Raw genomic sequence first — 22,794 nt, forward strand, 5'->3', positions numbered from 1 at the left:
GAGTTATGCCAAAATGTACAAATGGAAAAATTAACTCTGTTCTCTAACTTAAGTTTGCATAAACCAAATGATATTAAACTTTTACACAATACATATTACCACAATCAAGTACAAGTTTGGGTAGAGTCTCTTTTGCCATTCTTTAGTTATGTCCCTTTATAACTTTATATGATATGCAAGTGGGGGCATCATCTGTGTCCCATGGACACATTCCCAATTTATTTTGATGAGATATAATTAAGATTGTTGGTGTCAGTTGATTTTTTATCTTTTAATACATTATTTTCAGAAAGTTCCACCTGACATCTTTGATGAGATCAATTTATGTCTTATGACAAGTATGCAAGTTAAATCAGCAGGGGAGACAACTACATGCTATATTTGTACCCACCTTTCTGCACTGATTTGCCATTTTGGTTCATGCAGTATGGGATACCAAGATTCCTGTTCCCTCTGTATGACTTTGTTCAGACTTATACAGAAGCATGTTTCTATCTGTGGATTGTCAGATAGTTTTACGTCAGAAGTCACATGTCCAGTTATTATTTGTGTCAAACTGAAGAGAGCAGAAATAGCAGATAATACTGAGAAAGTATGGAAGAAATTAAAGAAGAATTTGGCCAGGTTTGCTAATCCTGATGCAGTAGATGATGATCCATTTTCCAGTATTGACAGCATTTCTAGCATCAAGAGTTTAAACATGCCTCGTCATCAGAGACTCAGTACAGTAAGTCGTCCAGTGCTAGAAAGCATTCCAGAACTTAGAATGGATAGGAGAATGGAATCACGAAGCCAGAAATCCGGAAGTAAAAAGGTGTCTAAGTCTGAGCCATTGATGAGGAAGATGTCAGATGGTAGCACTGTAATGATGACATCCAATCTTCCTAAACGACTTCAGCAGCAGCAGGATGAACTGGCATCTCTTCCTTATAGTCAAACAACAAGAAATCGTAGTGTCACACTTGACCGACCAAGAGATATATTTACAGACAGTACTGACTATCCTCTTTATCCAGACCCCATCCTGTATGAAACCCCCACTCCAACAGATTTTATTGGTACTCTCCGTACACCTGAGTCCAGTCTACATCTCCCTGCAGAGGCTTATCAGTTACCATCAGATTCCAGTGTTCATACCTCTTTACCTCTGGTTAGAGACGAATCTTTGGAACTGGCATCAGGTGGTATAAATCAGGAGTACGTTTCACTGCCAGGTCGTGTGTATGTTGAAGACAGACTTACCAGTATGCCAAATGTTAGACCACAAGAATATAGAGAAAGGTACCAGTCATTGGTTGATAGACCAACAGGAACACCAGGGATACAGGACGTAATTTATGGTGATAGAAAACATTTGTTGGGTCCTGCCAGGATTTGGTTTGATATGAAAAAGCAATGGAAAAATGGTAAAAGATATGACACAAGAGAAGAAGGTGTTATACTTCCTCAGTTTCAGGTAAATTATAAAATCAGGGAAAAGTCAAACATCAAAGCTTTAAGTGTGCCTTTTGTTATAAAATAAGGTAGATAACTGAATAAATATATTATAATACTGACCTAGATAATTGAAAATAAGGCAGTCACTTAATTAAATTTTATAATTGGTTGCTGCTAAAATAACAAGTTTACCCTTTGGTTGGATCGTTGTGTCTTTGACACATTCCCCATTTCCATTCTCTATTTCATATGTGATTATTTATGTTTTTATTCAAAACTTTCAAGCTACAACATTTCTTAAGTAAATGAATTTAACAATGACAATCTTATACATTGTACTGTTATAGTGTAAATAAATGATATTTCAAGTTAAAAAGATAATATTTTATAGGATAGAATAAAAATACTGAAGACAAGATACAGTAAGAATTTCCAGTGGGTGAGATTATCTCATCTAGGTAGTGGTACGTCTGGCAAGTGTCACCTTGCTATGGACTTCAATACAGATTACAAATTCTGCATTAAGAAGGTACTATAACTCTTAGATTGAACTAATAAGTAAACCCCATCAGAACAGAGACTTAAAGGGAAACACTTTATCAAGTTTTTATGCCCCCGCAGTAATTCACAACAACATAGTGTATTGCACAAAAGCAAAAAAATGAATATAAAATCAAATTATATAATAATTGAAGTTCTTTGACTACAGTTATTCTGTGTCCAAAACCTACTATTATGTGTCAAAAATTAACAGCATAGTGTATTGCACAAAATCAAAAATTTGAGTATATATTCAAATTATAATTCAAGTTCTTTGACTACAGTTATTCTGTGTCCAAAACCTATTATGTGTCAAAAATTTAAATAACAATCAAATTCAAACCAGTATCAAGCGTGAATATTGTGTCCATTTTGGCCCCAACTTTCCAGGGTTGGACATCTGCTGTGGTATCCAGGTGCGCTCAGCGAAGCATTTTTATTGTTACCTGTATTTAATGTCACAGAATTGAATCAATTTGTAGTAAACCCTCATCACACAAAGCATTGTTTTATTTTTTTTTAATTTTTTTTTTAGATTCACATTTCGAAATATGAATTCAATGAACTAGAGATTTGGAGTGATTTGACACATCGAAACGTTGTTCAGCTTATTGGAACCTTGAGAAGAGGCGAAAAAATCTATATCTTGTCAGAGTTTATTGATGGTAAGGCATACTGATCGTTTGCCAATTTCTATGTTACCTAATTATATGAATGTGTCTCATATGATAAAAAAGTTAATAACTTAAATAACATTTCGAAAGTTTATTGGAAACATCTATGAATAAGGAAGAAATGACGAAGATCTAAAACTTATTACTAGTGCTTTATGTCTTTGATTGGAAGTTGTAAAATTGGAAGTTACACCTTTATGATATTTAAGTGTAATACTAGTAATTAAAAATATAAATGACAAGTTATATATATTTGAGATCTACTGATGTGACAGTGAACAGAAGAGAGGAGTTCTAGGGAATAAAACAGCAGTTAAAAAAATAAATCCCTGTTTAAAATTAACGATTGACATTGTATTTACAGGTGGCTGCTTAACAGAAACAATTAACATGCAGAGATCTATGAGTCGTAGACTAAGTCAGATAACGGCTATCAATTACTTTAAACAGATTCTAGAAGCTCTGGTGTACCTGGAAAAAAGATATGTTATTCATGAAGATTTAAAAGGTATAACTATATTTTCAGTTGTATTTATCTTTACATCGTAATAATTTCAAATGTAACATTGAAAATATCAGATAAAATGTACATAAAATTATTTTCATGTGTTTTTCTCTTTCTAAAGGTCAGCATTAAAACAAATCAGATTATGAATAAAAAGATATATGGGATAAATGTCAATTAAATAGCAATCCCAGAACATAAGTAACCAGAGAACATCTAGGGTACAACATACAGTCTTCATCTAGACTGGCCGCGACTATACAATATGTAAAAAAAATCCTCAAGAGTCTTATAAATATTAAAAGAAAAAACAAACTAACGAAAAGTTGTCACAAGGTTCCTGACTTAGGACAGACATACCAAAATAAGACTGTCTTTTGTTGTCAGATCTTAAAAGAATAAGAACAGGAGACAAAACTATAACAAAATAAGTAAATATTCTTTATACAATTGTTCTTCTTTCACCATCAGGTATGTGAGTATCCCACCACAATTCTCTCTTTTGTTTTATGAATTATTATAAAAAAAATATTGCTTTAAAACAAAAGAGGTTGATATCCATTAACTGTACATTTCCGAATAGATGATGATTTTAGAGTAAGTATTCTTCTATAATTGCAGCTGATAACATTCTAGTAAGGAGTGGAACAAAAGATGTTGTGATCACAGACTTTGGTGTGGCTAGAAAGTTAACTAGTAGCACCGACAAACGTGGAGCAACTCCTAGTGGATCACAAATTGTATTTAGTCCAGAAAAAGCCAGAGGTGAAGGCCATGGCTATAAATCTGACCTATGGTCAGCTGTATGTGTCCTTGTCCACATGCTGACTGGTTATCCACCATGGGTCAGGAAATATCCAAATATTGGAGCATTGATATATGTAGTAAGTTAAATTTTTTCCAATAACAGAAAACTTTGCTATGAATTGTTTGAACTTTTTAACAAAAGATTTTTAATGTTTTACATAGTTTTTGTCGAGCCTTTGACTTAAGTCGAAAAAGCGAGACTAAGCGATCCTACATACTGTCATCATCAACGGAGGCGTCCACAAATATTCACTCTGTGGTTAAAGTTTTTGAAATTTTAAAAACTTTTTTAAGCTATACTGGATTTCTACCAAACTTGGACAGAAGCTTGTTTATGATCATAAGATAGTATCCAGAAGTAAATTTTGTAAAAAAAAATATTAAATTTTTTACGAATTTTACTTATAAATGGACTTAGTTTTTCTACGGGGAAACATTACATTCACTCTGTGGTTAAACTTTTTAGAATTTTTATAACTTTCTTAAACTATCCTGGGTTTGTACCAAATTTGGACAGAAGCTTAATAATGATCATAAAAAATTTGGACAGAAGCTTAATAATGATCATAAAATAGTATCCAGAAGTAAATTTTGTAAAAAAAATAAATCCATTTTTTCTGTATTTTACTTTTAAATGGACTTAGATTTTCTTCCAGTTAACCATACATACATGTACAGTCTGCAGTTGTTTTTAAAACATTTATAAGAATTCATAAACTATCCTAGATTTTAACCAAACTTAGACAGAAGCTTCTTACAATTAGAAGATTGTATCAAGAGGAATATTTTTATTGAGTTTTTCCCTCATTTTTGTTGAGCCTGCGATTTACAGCAAAAGAAGGCGAGACACTGGTTTCCGCGGTTTCCTTACAAATTTTTAATTATATTGAAAAACTTTTTTGAGAATATTCAGACTTCATGCTTAAGTCGGGACAGGATTATTATTTTTTGTCAGTTGGGTTTTTTCCTATTCTTAAAATTTGAAACCCATATAATGCCAATGCTTAATATAAGGTAAAAATCTTAGTCAGCCTATTCCAGCCATATTTTAAAAATGAAATATCTCAAAAAGGAGTTTTACCCCCTATTAACCCTTTTCTCCATAATGACGCCTTTTGACGCCACCCCCTTTGCTTCATAATGACGCCTTTTGACGCCTGTGTAGTACCTCAGTTGAAACACTGTGACTACAAAGTGTCTGCAGTAGACTTAATAAAATTTGTATCCAATATGGAAAGAAATATCATAGTGAAATATTTGTTTTTCACAATGCATTAATACTTTAAAGCATATTTTCAGCATTTTATTGAAAAATCCTATGAGAATCAAGTATGCAAAAAAACATTTCTATGGAGGAAAGGGTTAATATTTTTAGCTTTGTTCCCTAACAATAAATGCTGTCTGCATTTAAGAAAGAATTTCAAATTCTAATTTTTTTTAATTTCACCCTGCATACTTAATTGACTCTGTATGTTCAGAATGTTATAAATTTCAGGCGTCACAAGCGATTGTTTGGGTTTCAACGTTAATATTTCTGTAAACTGTTTGCCTATGTGTAGTAACATTATATGTAATACTGTGAAAGTACTTTTATTCGTGGGGTACCAATTTTCGTGGTTTTCGTGGATGACTTTATCCACGAATTTAAGTGTCCAACGAAATAAAACAACCATTGTTCAAATCAAGGCATGCAAAGATCCCCATCGGTAGGTTTGACTACTGATATGATCTAGTGTATCATCTATAGAATAACGCCAAATCTAAGAATACTTTAATAACAGTCACAGAACTACAACCGCATGCAGGATTATACCCATTTAATCTTTTATAACCTAAACTGTACAACTTTTGATCTTTTAATTCTCATATAATATTTTTGATCGATGAAAGTCAAGATTTCCAGTGTTGATATGCTAGTATGATAAAGTGTACATAAAAGTAACATTTATATCTTCATAGTTCTCGTACATATGGGAAATAATAATTTTATTCTGAGCTTGATTTTGATAAAAATTATTTGACAATTCAAGATACATTTAGTGCATTTGTTTATGTTACTGGTTTTTTTTTAGGTGACATGTTTATGGCCTAATTAACACCTTTGATGGTCTTTAATCTGTTGATCACTTATAATGGGTTAATTAGTGTTATCACTACATTGTACACAGGTCAATGTTTACTTTGCAATTTCCTTCAATCCAAACTATTTGTAAATAAACTCATCATAGATACCAGGACTTGTTTCTAAAGGCTTTAATTTTTCAATTTTTTTTTAGAAAAATAAATCCACGAATTTAAAAACCCACGAACAAGTAAATATTGCTCAAACCACGAACATTGATACCCACGAATTAAAATACTTTCACAGTATTAGTCCGAGATTACTCTGACGTCCGACTGCTGTTTTGCCAGACAAGCCGTCGGACGTCAGAGTAATCTCGGACTTATGTAATATGTATTTTAATTGCTTGGTTGTTTGTCCATGTGTAGTAACATGATATGTAATATGTACATTGATGGCTTGGTTGTATATTTTTCAGATAATTCAACAAGAGCCAGATATCCCATCAAATATAAGTGTTGAAATTGCCCAGTTAATACGAGAGGGGTTTAACAAAGATCCAGACAAGAGACCAGGATCAGAAAAACTTCTCCAACATGAAGCTTTCAAAATGTTAGGTAAGTTCTGTAACCTGTGAGATTAAAGAGCTTAATACATACTGACACAAAGACAAAATTTAACTTTATTTGTAACCAATACTTGAGAGAGCTGTCTACATATTCCATTATATTAATGTTCTCTTGTGAAGTGTTGTCTCATTGACAACCACATCACATCTTCTTTTAATATGTTACATTGAAGGGCTTCACATAAACTGACTAAAATTCAAAATATAACTCTATCCGTAACCTGTTGTACAATATTAAATCATAGAGACCAAAACGTAGGTATTTATGTTTGAAGTAACACTGAGTTTTGACAAACAGTATCTAACATGCATTTGTTCACTTGGCTCAGAGGTATTAAATTATATAGATGATTTTGAGAAAATATATGATTTAATGCTTATTACACTTCAGATATTCACAAAACCAGAATGCTTTTCAATTTATGTTTGATTTTCTTCCTTCAAAATCGTTTTTTAAGTGATAATGATGTTGAAATTACTAAATGTAATTGCAGATGATTTCAACCAAGAGATTTTATATTCTACTCTGTATGCATCTGTACGTCAAATACCTGATACAAAGTTTGAATCTGTACGTCAAATAAATGATACAAAGTTAGATGCACCGTCATCTGCAGAGGGAGAAAATGTTGACATTGTTAAAGAAATTGAAGAGGATCTCAAAAGTATTCAAATTTCTAATGACTGTGAAACTCCAAAAAAGATTGAGATAAGTGAAGAGAAGAGAGAACCTGAAGAAAATGATTCGTTAGAGAATACAGGTGTTTTAGAAAAGGCAGGTGATAGAGCTAATTCTTCTATAAATAACCAAGTACGAAAGCTAGCTATAGATTTTGGCATTTCATTACCAGAAAACGTAAACTGCCAAGAAACAGAACCACCAGAAAATCTATTTGAGGAGTACATGTTTGATATAGGAGCCATTACTTTAACCTCATTAGGACTAGAAGAATGTAATTCTACAACTGAGAAGAGGGACTCAGACTCTGATGTCAGCCAGAGTGACTTAGAATTTGAAGCCCAGCCTCATTCTGATCTGCCTAATTTTGCTTTACTCTATCCTAAAGCATTGACAGAAGAAGAGAAAGTAGTAAAGAAGGAGAGAGAAGCTATTGTTGATGAGTTCGCTGACAAGATCCTGTCCCATCAGTTATCAAGAACAGAATCTCAAAACCGATCGTTTGATAGCTATTTTAGTAGTCAGAGTGAAGTTTCACAGGAGAAAATAATAGATCAAATGTCCAAATCTTCCCTGGATGTTCCTAACTTGACTGTTTTTTATGAAAGAAATCCTGTCATTTCGCAGGAACGTAAAGAGTCAGAAAACTCTACACCAACAATAACTGCTCTGAATACATTGTCTCCCCTATCATCAGTGAGTTCTGGCTCAGTGGAGCAGAGAGTTGAAGTTCTTCAGAGACCAACCTCCACCTCCCCCTCCATCATCAGTTCAATGTTTTCTATTGCAGAAGAAGATGATATTGACGATGAGAATCTGTTTGGCTCAGGAGAAGGAGTAAATCTCTTACAACCTAATCTAAGTAAGAGTATGGAGACTGAGACTAGAACCAGAGATATCTCAGTAAAAAAGACCAACCATGCAAAATTATACCTAGATCTAAGTCCAGCCACTAAAAGGAAGCAGTTTGCAGGAGGTAGCAGGTCAGATCCCAATACAGCCAGTGTAAGCACAGACCAGACGTCCCCACTGCCACCAACGGCACCATACTATACGCCACAGGTTCAACGTGCAGCGCCATTCATGCCAGTTAGATCCATACCAAAGACGACATCTGGTCTGGGAAGTAGTGTGGGAAAATCTCCACCTCACACACCACATCTTAGCATTGAGAATGATACATCAGGAGCATTCTCATCACCTCAGAGTCAGCAAGAAGAAATTGGTAGGTAACATACTAAATATATACTATGGAGTCATTATTGTTCCTTGGATTCTAGTCCGAGATTACTCTGACGTCCAAGGGCTGTTTTGCCAGACAAGCTGGGGCTGTGGGAAGTCAGAGCTCGTCCCATATCAAAAAGAGGATATTTGTCCGTCCAAAATAGATGTGCTGCTTTGTCGCTTCTGGTGCCAAAGGGCGGCCTTGGAATTATATAAATGGGGTATCAATTTGTTGATTTTTCATTTATCTCTTCATTTATGTAAGTTTCACCTACCTGCCTCCCTTCATTTTCTCATATTTAGACAGTTTTCACAGAAGCAGTGCATCTACTTTGGACGGGCAAATGTCCACTTTTTGATATTGGACGAGCTCTAACGTCCCACTGCCCCAGCTGTCAAAACAGACGTTGGATGTCAGAGTAATCTAGAACTACTTAGATTCTAGTGGTACCACAAATTTAAATGTTCAACAATTTGCAAATTTCCTAAAGGAATGTATGCACACTACCAAAAACATAAAATTAAATACCAAACAGTATGCAAGTTGTCCCTAAACTACTAAAAAAATTGGTACCCATAAAAACAAATGAATCACAATATGGCTTATTCAAAATCTGTTTGATGTGTAGTAATTGATATATAATTTTGGAAAAGTGAATTAAAACAACTAATCAAAGGCACTAGGCTTATAATGTTTTTATGACAGAAATATGTGTAAGTGTACATGTCTGTTTGTTAGGTTTCAACTGACCTTGACCTTATGTGATACTTGTAGCAAATATTTATCTTGAAGACTTTCAACAACATTAATGCAATCTTGATACATTTGTAGGTAAAGTTGACATGTCAGTGTGCACACTCATGTCCATATGATTTTACTCTATATCCACCATACATTTCTTTCAATTTAAATTCTATATTGTTAAGTAAGGTGCTTGTTTTACAGATAAATATCTTGAACAGTTGTCTACTAGTAATACCAGCGACCATCTCCAGTCACAAGAAATAGATACACATATAGTAAGTTTTCATTAGTCAATTTATTTTTATCATATCTCCAAGACAGTTAACTATTGTGCATCAATAGGGTCACAGTTAACTGTTCTATATTTACAACTATTACCACAGATTCACATGGAGATCTGCAGTTTATAATTCCTAAATTATTACAATTTTGTAACTGATAACACCAATGCAGACAGTCATCTTTTTGAATCAAAATAGTAAAAATCTATGGGAAAAATTGTATGAAACGAAATAAAAAGTTGATTAAAAAAATAAGCATTTGAGGTAAAGTATAAATTAAATTTGACCTTTGTATATTGTCTTCACTGTAAAGGTTTGTATATTATATGCATTATGTGTTTTGAAAAAATAAAATAAATCTAATTAAAGGAGAATTTATAGATGAAAACACTTCCTGTTTGTTATGACACTGAAAAAAATATGAATAGGGCAATTTTGTGGTTTTTACATATTCAAAACCTAATGTACATAAAATATATGATAAATACTGTGTATTGTACAATATTTTAGGAGGAATCTGCCAAGTTTGCTTTAGAGGAAGATGATGACATGGAAGCCAGTATGTTGTATATACAAAACCAGTATTGTGTACAAACTCCTTCAAGTAAGAATAACTAACATTCTTTTGGCTAAACTCTCCTCTACCAAACCACAAACTCCTTCAAGTAAGGATAATTAACATTCTTTCAGCTAAATTCTCCTCCGCCAAACCACAATCATGGCACAAACTCCTTCAAGTAAGGATAATTAACATTCTTTCAGCTAAACTCTCCTCCGCCAAACCACAATCATGGCACAAACTCCTTCAAGTAAGGATAATTAACATTCTTTCAGCTAAACTCTCCTCCGCCAAACCACATTCATGGCACAAACTCCTTCAAGTAAGGATAATTAACATTCTTTCAGCTAAACTCTCTTCTGCCAAACCACAATCATGGCACAAACTCCTTCAAGTAAGGATAATTAACATTCTTTCAGCTAAACTCTCCTCCCCCAAACCACAATCATGGCACAAACTCCTTCAAGTAAGGATAATTAACATTCTTTCAGCTAAACTCCCCTCCGCCAAACCACAATCATGGCACAAACTGCTTCAAGTAAGGATAATTAACATTCTTTCAGCTAAACTCCCCTCCGCCAAACCACAATCATGGCACAAACTCCTTCAAGTAAGGATAATTAACATTCTTTCAGCTAAACTCTCTTCCCCCAAACCACAATCATGGCACAAACTCCTTCAAGTAAGGATAATTAACATTCTTTCAGCTAAACTCTCCTCTGCCAAACCACAATCATGGCACAAACTCCTTCAAGTAAGGATAATTAACATTCTTTCAGCGAAACTCCCCTCCGCCAAACCACAATCATGGCACAAACTCCTTCAAGTAAGGATAATTAACATTCTTTCAGCTGAACTCTCCTCCGCCAAACCACAATCATGGCACAAACTCCTTCAAGTAAGGATAATTAACATTCTTTCAGCTAAACTCTCCTCCGCCAAACCACAATCATGGCACAAACTCCTTCTAGTAAGGATAATTAACATTCTTTCAGCTAAACTCTCCTCCCCCAAACCACAATCATGGCACAAACTCCTTCAAGTAAGGATAATTAACATTCTTTCAGCTAAACTCCCCTCCGCCAAACCACAATCATGGCACAAACTCCTTCAAGTAAGGATAATTAACATTCTTTCAGCTAAACTCTCCTCCGCCAAACCACAATCATGGCACAAACTCCTTCAAGTAAGGATAATTAACATTCTTTCAGCTAAACTCTCCTCAGCCAAACCACAATCATGACACAAACTCCTTCAAGTAAGGATAATTAACATTCTTTCAGCTAAACTCCCCTCCGCCAAACCACAATCATGGCACAAACTCCTTCAAGTAAGGATAATTAACATTCTTTCAGCTAAACTCTCCTCCGCCAAACCACAATCATGGCACAAACTCCTTCAAGTAAGGATAATTAACATTCTTTCTATCAAAATCTCCTAGGCCAAACCACAAACTCCATCAAGTAAGGATAATTTACATTCTTTCTATCAAAATCTCCTAGGCCAAAGCATCAACACCAATTAACATCCTCTCAATTTATCTTTCCCTCAATTAATCTTCCCTAGCCAAACCATGAACACCTTCAGTTGACGATGATTAATTCATCCTCTCAACCTATCTCCCCTTGACCAAACTACCCACCACTTTCAGTATGGATAATTAACGCCCCTTGGCATAATCTTTTTCCTCCAATTAAATTACAAAATAGACATTGAAAAAAATATTTTACACTATTTTGGTGAATAGTGCTATAAATGAATTGGTGAAAACATTTTGCTCCTGCTTTTTGTTGTTTGCTTCTATATTTTTCTTAAGTACAATTTCATGATACACAGCTGAGTTTTTGTTTCATGTTTTAAAAGACAATCAGGTAAGTCTCCATAATAAGTCCCAGTATCAAGACCATGCTCCATTCTATTTATTGGTGACCATTGTTTTTCTCAAGCTTTCAGTGTATATTGTTATAGATTGTCATACATTATATTACTTTTTTGACAGATCATAATGGATCCAGGTTGACTGTACATCATAAATCAGGGGATAATTTTACAATGGAGCTCCCAGGAATGGTAGTCAAACAACAATGGAAAGAAATTATTGAAAAGGAATGCTCGGACTATGTAAGATGATTTTTACAATTAAACTATTTCTTACCTAATTGATTTGTTATGATACACCATATCTTTTTTATATTTTGTTGCCTTTAAATTCCCTAATTTCATTTTATATTTACTTAAAAGTGTGTACCACATTTTTATACGACCGCAAATTTTGAAAAAATTTTCGTCGTATATTGCTATCACGTTGGCGTCGTCGTCGTTGTCGTCGTCGTCGTCCGAATACTTTTAGTTTTCGCACTCTAACTTTAGTAAAAGTGAATAGAAATCTATAAAATTTTAACACAAGGTTTATGACCATAAAAGGAAGGCTGGTATTGATTTTGGGAGTTTTGGTCCCAATATTTTAGGAATTAGGGGCCAAAAAGGGCCCAAATAAGCATTTTCTTGGTTTTCGCACTATAACTTTAGTTTAAGTTAATAGAAATCTATGAAATTTTGACACAAGGTTTATGACCACAAAAGAAAGGATGGGATTGATTTTGGGAGTTTTGGTTTCAACAGTTTAGGAATTAGGGGCCAAAAAAGGGCCCAAATAAGCATTATTCTTGGTTTTCGCACAATAACTTTAGTTAAAGTAAATAGAAATCAATGAAATTTAAACACAAGGTTTATGACTATAAAAGGAAGGTTGGTATTGATTTTGGGAGTTTTGGTCCCAACAGTTAAGGAAAAAGGGGCCCAAAGGGTCCAAAATTAAACTTTGTTTGATTTCATCAAAATTGAATAATTGGGGTTCTTTGATATGCCGAATCTAACTGTGTATGTAGATTCTTAATTTTTGGTCCCGTTTTCAAATTGGTCTACATTAAGGTCCAAAGGGTCCAAAATTAAACTTAGTTTGATTTTAACAAAAATTGAAACCTTGGGGTTCTTTGATATGCTGAATCTAAAAATTTACTTAGATTTTTGATTATTGGCCCAGTTTTCAAGTTGGCCCAAATCGAGGTCCAAAATTAAACATTGTTTGATTTCATCAAAAATTGAATAATTGGGGTTCTTTGATATGCCAAATCTAACTGTGTATGTAGATTCTTAATTTTTGGTCCCGTTTTCAAATTGGTCTACATTAAGGTCCAAAGGGTCCAAAATTAAACTTAGTTTGATTTTAACAAAAATTGAAACCTTGGGGTTCTTTGATATGCTGAATCTTAAAATGTACTTAGATTTTTGATTATTGGCCCAGTTTTCAAGTTGGCCCAAATCGAGGTCCAAAATTAAACATTGTTTGATTTCATCAAAAATTGAATAATTGGGGTTCTTGGATATGCCAAATCTAACTGTGTATGTAGATTCTTAATTTTTGGTCCAGTTTTAAAATTGGTCTAAATTGAAGTGCAAAGGGTCCAAAATTAAACTAAGTTTGATTTTAACAAAAATCAAATTCTTGGGCCTCTTTGATATGCTGAATCTAAACATGTACTTAGATTTTTGATTATGGGCCCAGTTTTCAAGTTGGTCCAAATCAGGATCTAAAATTATTATATTAAGTATTGTGCAATAGCAAGTCTTTTCAATTGCACAGTATTGTGCAATGGCAAGAAATATCTTATTTCACAATATTGTGAAATAGCAATTTTTTTTTTAATTAAGAGTTATCTTTCTTTGTCCAGTAAAGTAAGCAAGAAATATCTGCAAGAATTTTTTTTAATTGGAGTTATCTTTCTTTGTCCAGAATCAACTTAAATCTTCGTTATATACAATATACAATGTATATTCACTTTTTACTACCAACTGATAAATTTAAATAATCTTTACCATTCAGTGATAACAAGCAGTTTTTTTACATCTTAATATTTTATGATGTATTTAAATGAGTAGTAATTGTTGCAAACTCCATTAGAATATCTTAATTGAAATTAGTTTTGGAATAAGGGAAAGGGGGATGTGATTAAAAAATTGGGTTCAATTTTTCTCATTTGAAATTTCATAAATAAAAAGAAAATTTCTTCAAACATTTTTTTGAGAGGATTAATATTCAACAGCATAGTGAATTGCTCTAAGAGAAAACAAAAATTTTAAGTTCATTTGAATACATTCATTCTGTGTCAGAAACCTATGCTGTGTCAACTATTTAATCACAATCCAAATTTAGAGCGGACTCCAGCTTGAATGTTGTGTCCATACTTGCCCCAACTGTTCAGGGTTCAACCTCTGCGGTCGTATAAAGCTACGCCCTGCGGAGCATCTGGTTTAGGTTATTTTGAATAGACAGAAGAAATATTACAGTTATTCCTTATTATATAGTTTAATTCTAAATTCCATTTTAAGTAGTAAATCATGGAAAACTTTGATGACTTCAAGGTCACATGACATAGTTATGTCATCAGCTGATGACAGAAACTTTCAGCCAATCAGTAAATATTTTTACATCTGAACTATATTAAATTATTTGATGATAGCTTTAAATTTCTTTTCTTTTACTAGATTCATGATAGAATGGGTGTTACAAAGTTTGTTCTATTGGATGGTAACAAGGAATTTCTTGATCTACAGAAAAGTCCAAGTCAGGGAGAAATCTTTGTTTATGTCAAAGAAGTTGAGGATACAAGTACTGCTCCCTGGTATTGTGAAGCTGGAATGATCATGTGACATATCAAATATAGATGTAATAATATAATATAATAATGGCATCAAATTTCTGCAGATACAAGCTGTTATATATAACAAGTTAATTGAATAATTGTTTATTCCATTTAATTTTTTTTTATATTCTTGAAGTATTTTCATATTGAAGATAAGGTTTTACAAATAGTGTTTTAACCTGTTAAAAACTTAGTGTTTTTTTCATACATATGACATTGCATAATCCTATTTTGCACACCGGTGAACTACATAACCATTTATTGCATTAGTTGTTTTTTTCTTAATCCTTTTTTTGTGTACCAATTTTATTTTAATCATGCATAGTGTACTTGTTTATTACATAATCATTTATTGCATAGGTCTTCTATTTTGACAAATCCTTATTATATACCTGCTAACTGCATAATTCTTCATTGTATACTGGTTCATCATGTTCATAGCATAATCCCTAATTGCATGTCATAATTGCATAAGGTCTACTATGTGAAAAGAAATTCATTAATTGCTTAAGGTAATTACAATAACTGATGGTAATTTGATTAAAGATATTTGATTTGAATATAAAAATGCAAACTGGTCATCAGTAAGGTTGCAGTAAGGTTTACGTTAAATAAGTTTTCAATAAAGAAATCATAATTTATTAAAAAAGTTATAAGTTGAATCTTGTTCCCATTGTTAGTTTTGACATCATTGGCCCATGCTCACTGTCTTGTTTGTATTAATTGAACAGAAAGGCAACTACTTTCAGTTATTAGATTAATCATATTTTTGGTAACTTCAGGGTGCTGTGAATTGTAAAAAAAAATCTGAAATTTGAGTTGAGCAATTAAGACAAATCAACAATGTAACACTTCCACATTTTGTTATGTGGTAATTTTTATTTTTATAGAAGAAGACAAAAATACATGTTATTGAATACTGACAATTCATAAAAAAAAAAATTTAAATAAAAAACTGAGGGAAAAAAAATGAAAATTTATGTCAATAATTATTCTTATAACCCCTAACAAAATTATTTGTATTGTAAATGACAAAAAAGTCCAGATTTTTATATTTATTGATTTACACCTGAGTGTTGTAAAATAGAGTATATTTACAAAAAATGATCACAAATTATATAACAATATTTATATTTTTATAGTGTAATTTGATTCATTTGAAGAATCACATGTTTAAGTATTTTTTCAAAGGTAGACTGAAAACAGCAGATTGAAAAGTGATATTGCAGTTATTTTTAATAACCAATCAAATAAATTTCTCCTCTACTTTTGACTTATTTACAATAATAATATAACCATTGTAGCCTTTTTCTGAGGTCAATATGAGGACAAAAATGTAAAGAGGTATATTGACCTCAAACTTTGTACTTTTTTCGCTACAGTAGAAAATCCTTAACAAGTGGGTTTTTATATATAAAAAAAAAGTCCTGATTATTACCTAGATAAAAGATCAAAGGAATATACATTAACCAAAGAGAATTTCAGAATTATTGAATGCTTACTTTCTATTAGCTTTTGATGAAATTATGATAGTCCATTGGAGTCACTCCATGTCCCTACCATCAAAATAGTGCATATTATTTGTTGTGCTTCTTATTACAATATTTACTAATATTGACTAAAATTTTACACTTTATGTTTCTGAAATTGTAATGTTTGTTGCTTATACTAGACTATTAAAAAAAAATTTTAACATGCATTTATCAGTCATTTCTATTATGTGTAGTGGAATAAAAAAGGTTTTTACAAAAGGAAACAAAAGAGGGATTTTTGTTTTGTTTTCCTTTATTCTTGAAATATTCACATCTGATTACCACATTTGATATAACCTTTCTGTTTAGACTGGTATTATGAAAATAATTGTATATTGTTTAAGATACATATCCCTTGCATAAGAGCATCACTGTGTGTGCTGTCTGTCGTTAATGGAAGATGTTTTGTTTACTATTAAATTATTTATTTGTGCATTTCTTACATGCATTTGTTTTTGTTGTGCTTCAGTGTTCCTTTGTTTTCCTCCAGTAGTTTCCCATGATTTCAGTTTGTACCCCGGATGTGTTTTCTCTTAGTTGATTTATGACTTCTGAACAGCAGTGTACTACGATTGCCTTTGTCTATACCTCATCAGTTCTTCAGAGTTTGAGTTGCTCTTTAAGAAAATGTGTACTAGTTCAATGAAAATGGACGTCCAATCAAACTCCAAAACATACAGATGAACTTAAATTAAAAAAACAATAAGACTCACAATGGCCAGAGTCTCATGACTTGGGATTTTCGTAAAAATGGGGCAGGGTTAAACATGTTCGTGAGATCTCAACCCTACCCTATACCTCTAGCCAATGCAGACACAGCAAAACGCACAGTAAAACTCAGTTCAAAAGAATTCTGAGGTGGGTGTCAGTAAAGGTAACAATAGAAACTAAATGACAATGATACATAACTTATGAAATGTACTACTAACAGTTACTGACATGCCAGTGTGGTATAGTTTTATATTCTTGTATATTACTGTTTTGATTCTATTCCATTACAAATGGCTCATCAATAATTTCTGCACTAGATGAATAATATTTATACCAGAACATGTAACTGTATAATCCATTGTTCCATCTCTCAAGTTAAGAGAGATTTGCTGACTGAACAAGATATATGAATTTAAATTGTAGAAATGACTCTTTATTTTATCAAGTTCACCTCATTTTTAGAGATGCCACTGTAAACTGTTATACCCAGTTACTTCTTAAACATAGAAATGTACATTAATGACAAGATCATTAAAAGGTGAAACGCATTGTCATTTGAATCTGTATACTTTCAACAAATTAACACCCAATGACTAGATTGTTAACAGGTGAAAGCATATTAAAAAGCATACTATAAATGCATAATTAGTTATCAAAGGTACCAGGATTATAATTTAGTACGCCAGACGCGCGTTTCGTCTACATAGGACTCATCAGTGACGCTCATATCAAAATATTTATAAAGCCAATCATAAACAAAGCTGAAGAGCATTGATCATCCAAAATTACAAAAAGTTGTGCTAAATACGGCTAAGATATATAAGAACCATAACAATCTTCATTCATGACTAGATTATAAATAGATAAAGTATATTCAAACATAGAAATTTACATTAATGACTAGATCGTCACCAGGTGAAAATATTAATTCAGAATTCTTTCAGTATATATATAAAAAAAGGATATAAATCAGTAGATCAACAAGAAGTGAAGGCACATTAATTCAGCATACTATCAAAACATAGAAGATTACATTGATGGCTAGATCAGTAACAGTTGAATATTAGTGGACCTTTTGTCGTTGTCGTATATAGCTTCAGATTATTTCGGTTGATGTTCACGAGGTCTCCTATATGTGGTAATGTGTTTTGCTTGGACAGCAATATCATGTTCAAATGTATGTGCTGTGCCTTGTATATCATCAAAACTTACTTCAATGCCACTGTTTATAATACTATAAGTTACATGGTTCGCTACGGACCCATAGAGGGTTAGTAAAATCCATAGGGGTGAGGCCGGATTTTATTACCCTCTATGGATCCGTAAGGGGTCAGTAGTTAACCGTATAAAGAATTTATCGCACGCTAGACTTTTTCTGCTACGTTTTGTTGAAAAATAAACAACGAAACACAACAACATCGATAGATGACGTCACCATTAACGCGTCATGAACCCCCTATGAAACCTACTAGCCCCATACGGCCTCATAGGGGGTCACCACGTGACGTCTTTAAACCAATCACAACGTGATAATTTACCTGCGGTGCGATAATATCCGTTATTACATTGTTATAACACATATACAGGGTAGTTGATAACTTTGATACTCGTATTCGATTAATTGCAATAACCTCGCCTTTATAGTGTCTTTCCAATTTTATTTACATACTCATGCATAAAGGCAACAGTTGTATGTATGTATGTACTGGTAAAGCCTCCGATATCCGAAGAACCCCTCGAAAGCTATACCGCTGTTAAATAGTCATGAATCAATTAATCAAAATCAAATTCGGGTCAAAGAGGGAAACACATCAACTATAAGAGGAAAACAACGGAACAACAGAAACGATATCTCTATATAGATTCATTCTTGGAAGATAACACATTGTCCCTTTCTTAATGGCCCAGCTTATTCTTAAGAATCTCATGTTTTAGTTTATAAAAGGCCTTTTCGGCATCAAGGGTTACTAAGATCTTTAGAGTCCTATACTTCTTACAGTTTTTTCTGAGGTCAGATTTGCTGCACATAAGAAATTTTTTGTAGACTACATATGTTATTGAATGGCGTTTATAACTGCCAATTCAAGTTTTGTGTACACTTATTTTGGGGTTTGTCTTTGTTAAAGTTAAACCTCTTTAGCTGTTAAATTTTCTACATAAGAAAATGCGTGCCAGGAATATAAATATGGCATTTGTAATCCATTCGTTTGATGTGTTTGAGCTTTTGATTTTGCCATTTGTTAGACAACTTTCCGTTTTGAACTTTTCTCAGAGTCGGTATTATTGTTATTTACATTCGATTAGTGTCATAACCCGAACATGTTGCCTTTCATTTAAAATTAAAATAAAAACAACTTTAACAAGGATAGTTGTATACCTGTAATAATCAAAGGATGGACGAAAGATAGGGACAGTCAAACTCATAGAGTGAAAATAAACTGATAACGCCATGGCTAAAATAAAAAAGACAAACATACAAATGATAGTACAGAAGACACAACATATAAAACCTAAAGACTAAACAACACGAACCCCTCCAAAACCTTCTATTTCAACATGCTTCAATGCACATAATTTAAGTTTTCGTATATATTTTTTTTAATTCTTGTTATATGTATTTTCGTTGTAGTTCTCAGATTCATTTGTACTCGACTTCCTGTCAGTTGAAAATAAAAATGTTAATATTGTTTACATTTTTCAAAATTACATATTGGTATTTTTCCACGTTTATTTTGCCAGATTAAAATTTGTCGAAAAATACAATAAAATCTGTCGTGTCCATTTTGTCGTCAAGTCGCGGAAAAAAGCTGACGCGAATAAATCCTTATATGGTATCTACTACACCCTTTTAATAGAATATTTGTGTTTCTCTGAATTTTGAACAGATGTGTTGTATGTCTGGGATATATGTTTAACCACTTTTTGGTTCACACAATTCAAATTAATTAATCATGTCTGTTTGGGTTGCTTACCCAATTTTGTCAATAAAAGGAACTTACAAACAACTGTCTTATCAGTGAGAGGTTAATCTAGCTAAAATCAGGTTTAACACTTCATTTTCTACGGAAAATCCATGTTCATGTGGGGAATAATGCAGTTGTTTGTCACTTGTTCCGTTATTGATAGCACTTGATTTTGTCAGGTTTATATTGACTTCCCCTATACGAATTTGACATGGAATTCGGAATTTTGCTATTACATTCATCTATTTAAGACATGGGATCTTTGTATTCCATGTCTGTGTGTTTTGTTTTTTATTTAAAAGTATATACTAGAATTTATAAATGAGACAGATTGATCTGATTAATCATGAAATTCAGTTACTAGATAATAAACCCTATAGAAAAACCATACACTGTCAGACGTATTCCACCAGCATTGATCAATGATGTTGGAGATCATGTTTGTGAAATACTGGATGCGTGCTGTATAAGAGATTCACACACTCCTTACGTAAGTAACACTGTTCTCGTCTGGGAAAAGGACAATTCTTTTAGATTTTGTTTAGATCTTAGGTCTTTGAATAAGCTTACAATTCAAGATGAGCATCCTTTGCTTGGAATTGACGAAAAGTTTGATATTTTGGCTCTGTTAAATAACTCGTGATACACTTTAAGAATTTCATTATATTTATTTGTCAATTGATAACTTTGCATTTGTTTCTGTCGAACACCAACTTGATGCCCACATTTTTAAGAGATAGTGGAATATCTAGCTTCTCGTGTTAATTTGAGTATCTTTAATATATTCGTTTTCTGTAATTTGCTTATCGTGTTTGACTCGGGTTCGAAATTACGGAAGTATTAGGCCGTGTTCACAGTGACCTAAACTGGATGTTGTGTTAGTGTAACTCGCACATAAACTAAACATAATGATAAAACTCTAATATTATAAAAAGTTTTGCATGTAGTTTAAATTATTTGTCTACATGCAGTCGATAGTCGATAGGTTAAGTGTACACAAAACTAGGCATTCAAACTTTCATTTTCCCATGTATATTTAAAAAAGAAACAATTTATACTTATAACACTTATTAATAAAGTTCTTGACAGAAATATTTGTATTAACTTGATATATATATATTTGTAATAAAAACACTTTACGTAGCCTTATTAACCCCTAATCAAGACTCATCCATCATCATTGCCGAACACATGAATCGATTGGAAGTACACACTGACAGAAATATTTGCCACTGGTCTTTATACTCGATTCACTCATAAATGCATTACCGAAAAACGGTGAGGTTAAATGTTTGTTTGTGTAGTATCTATGATCCATTAAAGTACAATTAGAAATATAAAAAACATTACCCCCTCCCTTGGTCAAATACGCCTTGGAAAAAAACACCATTTGAAACAAACAGAAAAGATAGAAATGTAGTGATCCTTAACATCGCAATTATTTTTCTTCGTCTGTAAGCACGCTGATGGCGAACCTACGTTTTCAATGCGTAATCCAGACATCTTTAAACTACTGCAATTGCTACCAGAGTTTGTAATGAGTTATTAGAAAATATTGATACATTTTAACTGTGCTTGCAATTATAACAGACAAAATCTAAAATACATACTTTATTCATTTTAACTCCGTAACAGATAGATTCGAACACATTGTGTTAATGACTAGTAAATGTATGTAATAACCAATAATAACTTATTTGTATATTCATCAGCCCTATGTTATATTATGCAATGTTTTTTATATGCAGTTCACTGATCAATATATGATAAACGTCTGTTGCATAACAAGTAAAAAAGTGCATGCCACGAAATTCCTTCCGTTTCAAATGTGTCCTTCTGAATTTACCATATAACATTTATAACAGAGATATGTATGGAACTATATATGCCTCTGTATACAATGTTTCACAAGTAATTTAAGTTTATTTGTCTTCTTCGTTCATATTTTGTAGCACTTTATCTTTAAAGTCCTGATATTGACATAAACTTATGTTGTTTGGATCACTTCCTTCTGAAAGGTCCTTCATGAAAGAGATATAAGTCATAGCTAGTTTCAGTGTTTCTATACGTGATAATTTTTTTTCGTATTCAAAAGCCGGTAAACGTTGTCTTAACTCGTCAAACGCTGTGTTCATGGTACCCATTCTTCTTCTCTCGCGAACGTTTGCAGCTTTTCTCTGGTACGCAGTTTGAGTACGACGTCTCTTGGATTTTCCGGATTTGTCCACAGAGGCTTTTGATTGTCCGTTTCCATTATAAGCAGGCAATGTGTCAAAAATATACGTATAATTCGATGATGTTGCCTGTCCATTTGAATCTACTTGCCAATACTGTTCATGTGGATACACGTTTATATCACTTGGAACCTCTTGGTTAAATGATTGGTCAAGCTGAAACCATTCTTGTACATTTTCTGTGAAGATGACTCCATCGACTGAAGGTGAGGATGCAGATGAATTATAAGACGTAACAGAATCAGAATCGTATATAGGCTGCTCAGAATACATATCAAATCCAAAGTTATAAAATACACTCTTACAAATAAAAATTCATAACTGTTGATGATTGTTAACACACAAGAGAGAATAATACTGTTGGCGATTACAATACGGCAACAGATTGTATTATTATTGATGCATTTTGGATCGAACTATTCCGTTATCAACAAGTAAGTCTACGATGTGATATATTGGTGATATTTATAGGAAAAAGACGTCTTTGAAATATGTATTGAATCGTGTATC

At 32.7% G+C, this 22,794-nt stretch overlaps 2 protein-coding genes across 6 annotated transcripts in view; one reads left to right on the plus strand and one right to left on the minus strand.

Annotated features, from left to right (window-relative positions):
• The window catches only part of LOC134706482 (uncharacterized), a 38,860-nt gene extending 22,042 nt beyond the window's left edge, over positions 1-16,818 (plus strand). For all 5 annotated transcript variants that reach the window (XM_063565455.1, XM_063565456.1, XM_063565454.1 and 2 more), the window contains exons 9-19: positions 290-1,456; positions 1,829-1,966; positions 2,513-2,642; positions 3,016-3,159; positions 3,778-4,040; positions 6,504-6,642; positions 7,148-8,557; positions 9,503-9,576; positions 10,093-10,186; positions 12,141-12,262; positions 14,687-16,818. In XM_063565455.1, coding sequence (XP_063421525.1) covers positions 290-1,456; positions 1,829-1,966; positions 2,513-2,642; positions 3,016-3,159; positions 3,778-4,040; positions 6,504-6,642; positions 7,148-8,557; positions 9,503-9,576; positions 10,093-10,186; positions 12,141-12,262; positions 14,687-14,851 — 3,846 coding nt within the window. In that variant the 3' untranslated portion in view covers positions 14,852-16,818. The remainder of the gene's footprint in view (positions 1-289; positions 1,457-1,828; positions 1,967-2,512; positions 2,643-3,015; positions 3,160-3,777; positions 4,041-6,503; positions 6,643-7,147; positions 8,558-9,502; positions 9,577-10,092; positions 10,187-12,140; positions 12,263-14,686) is intronic.
• A 5,154-nt stretch (positions 16,819-21,972) lies between these two features.
• LOC134704839 (protein Fer3-like) lies at positions 21,973-22,557 on the minus strand. The gene has a single exon (XM_063563621.1). The coding sequence runs from the start codon at positions 22,555-22,557 to the stop codon at positions 21,973-21,975; it is 585 nt and encodes a 194-aa protein (XP_063419691.1).
• Between the last annotated feature and the right edge of the window lie 237 nt (positions 22,558-22,794).

The sequence above is a fragment of the Mytilus trossulus genome, chromosome 2 (genome assembly GCF_036588685.1).
Source record: "Mytilus trossulus isolate FHL-02 chromosome 2, PNRI_Mtr1.1.1.hap1, whole genome shotgun sequence".
Lineage (NCBI taxonomy): Eukaryota > Metazoa > Mollusca > Bivalvia > Mytilida > Mytilidae > Mytilus > Mytilus trossulus.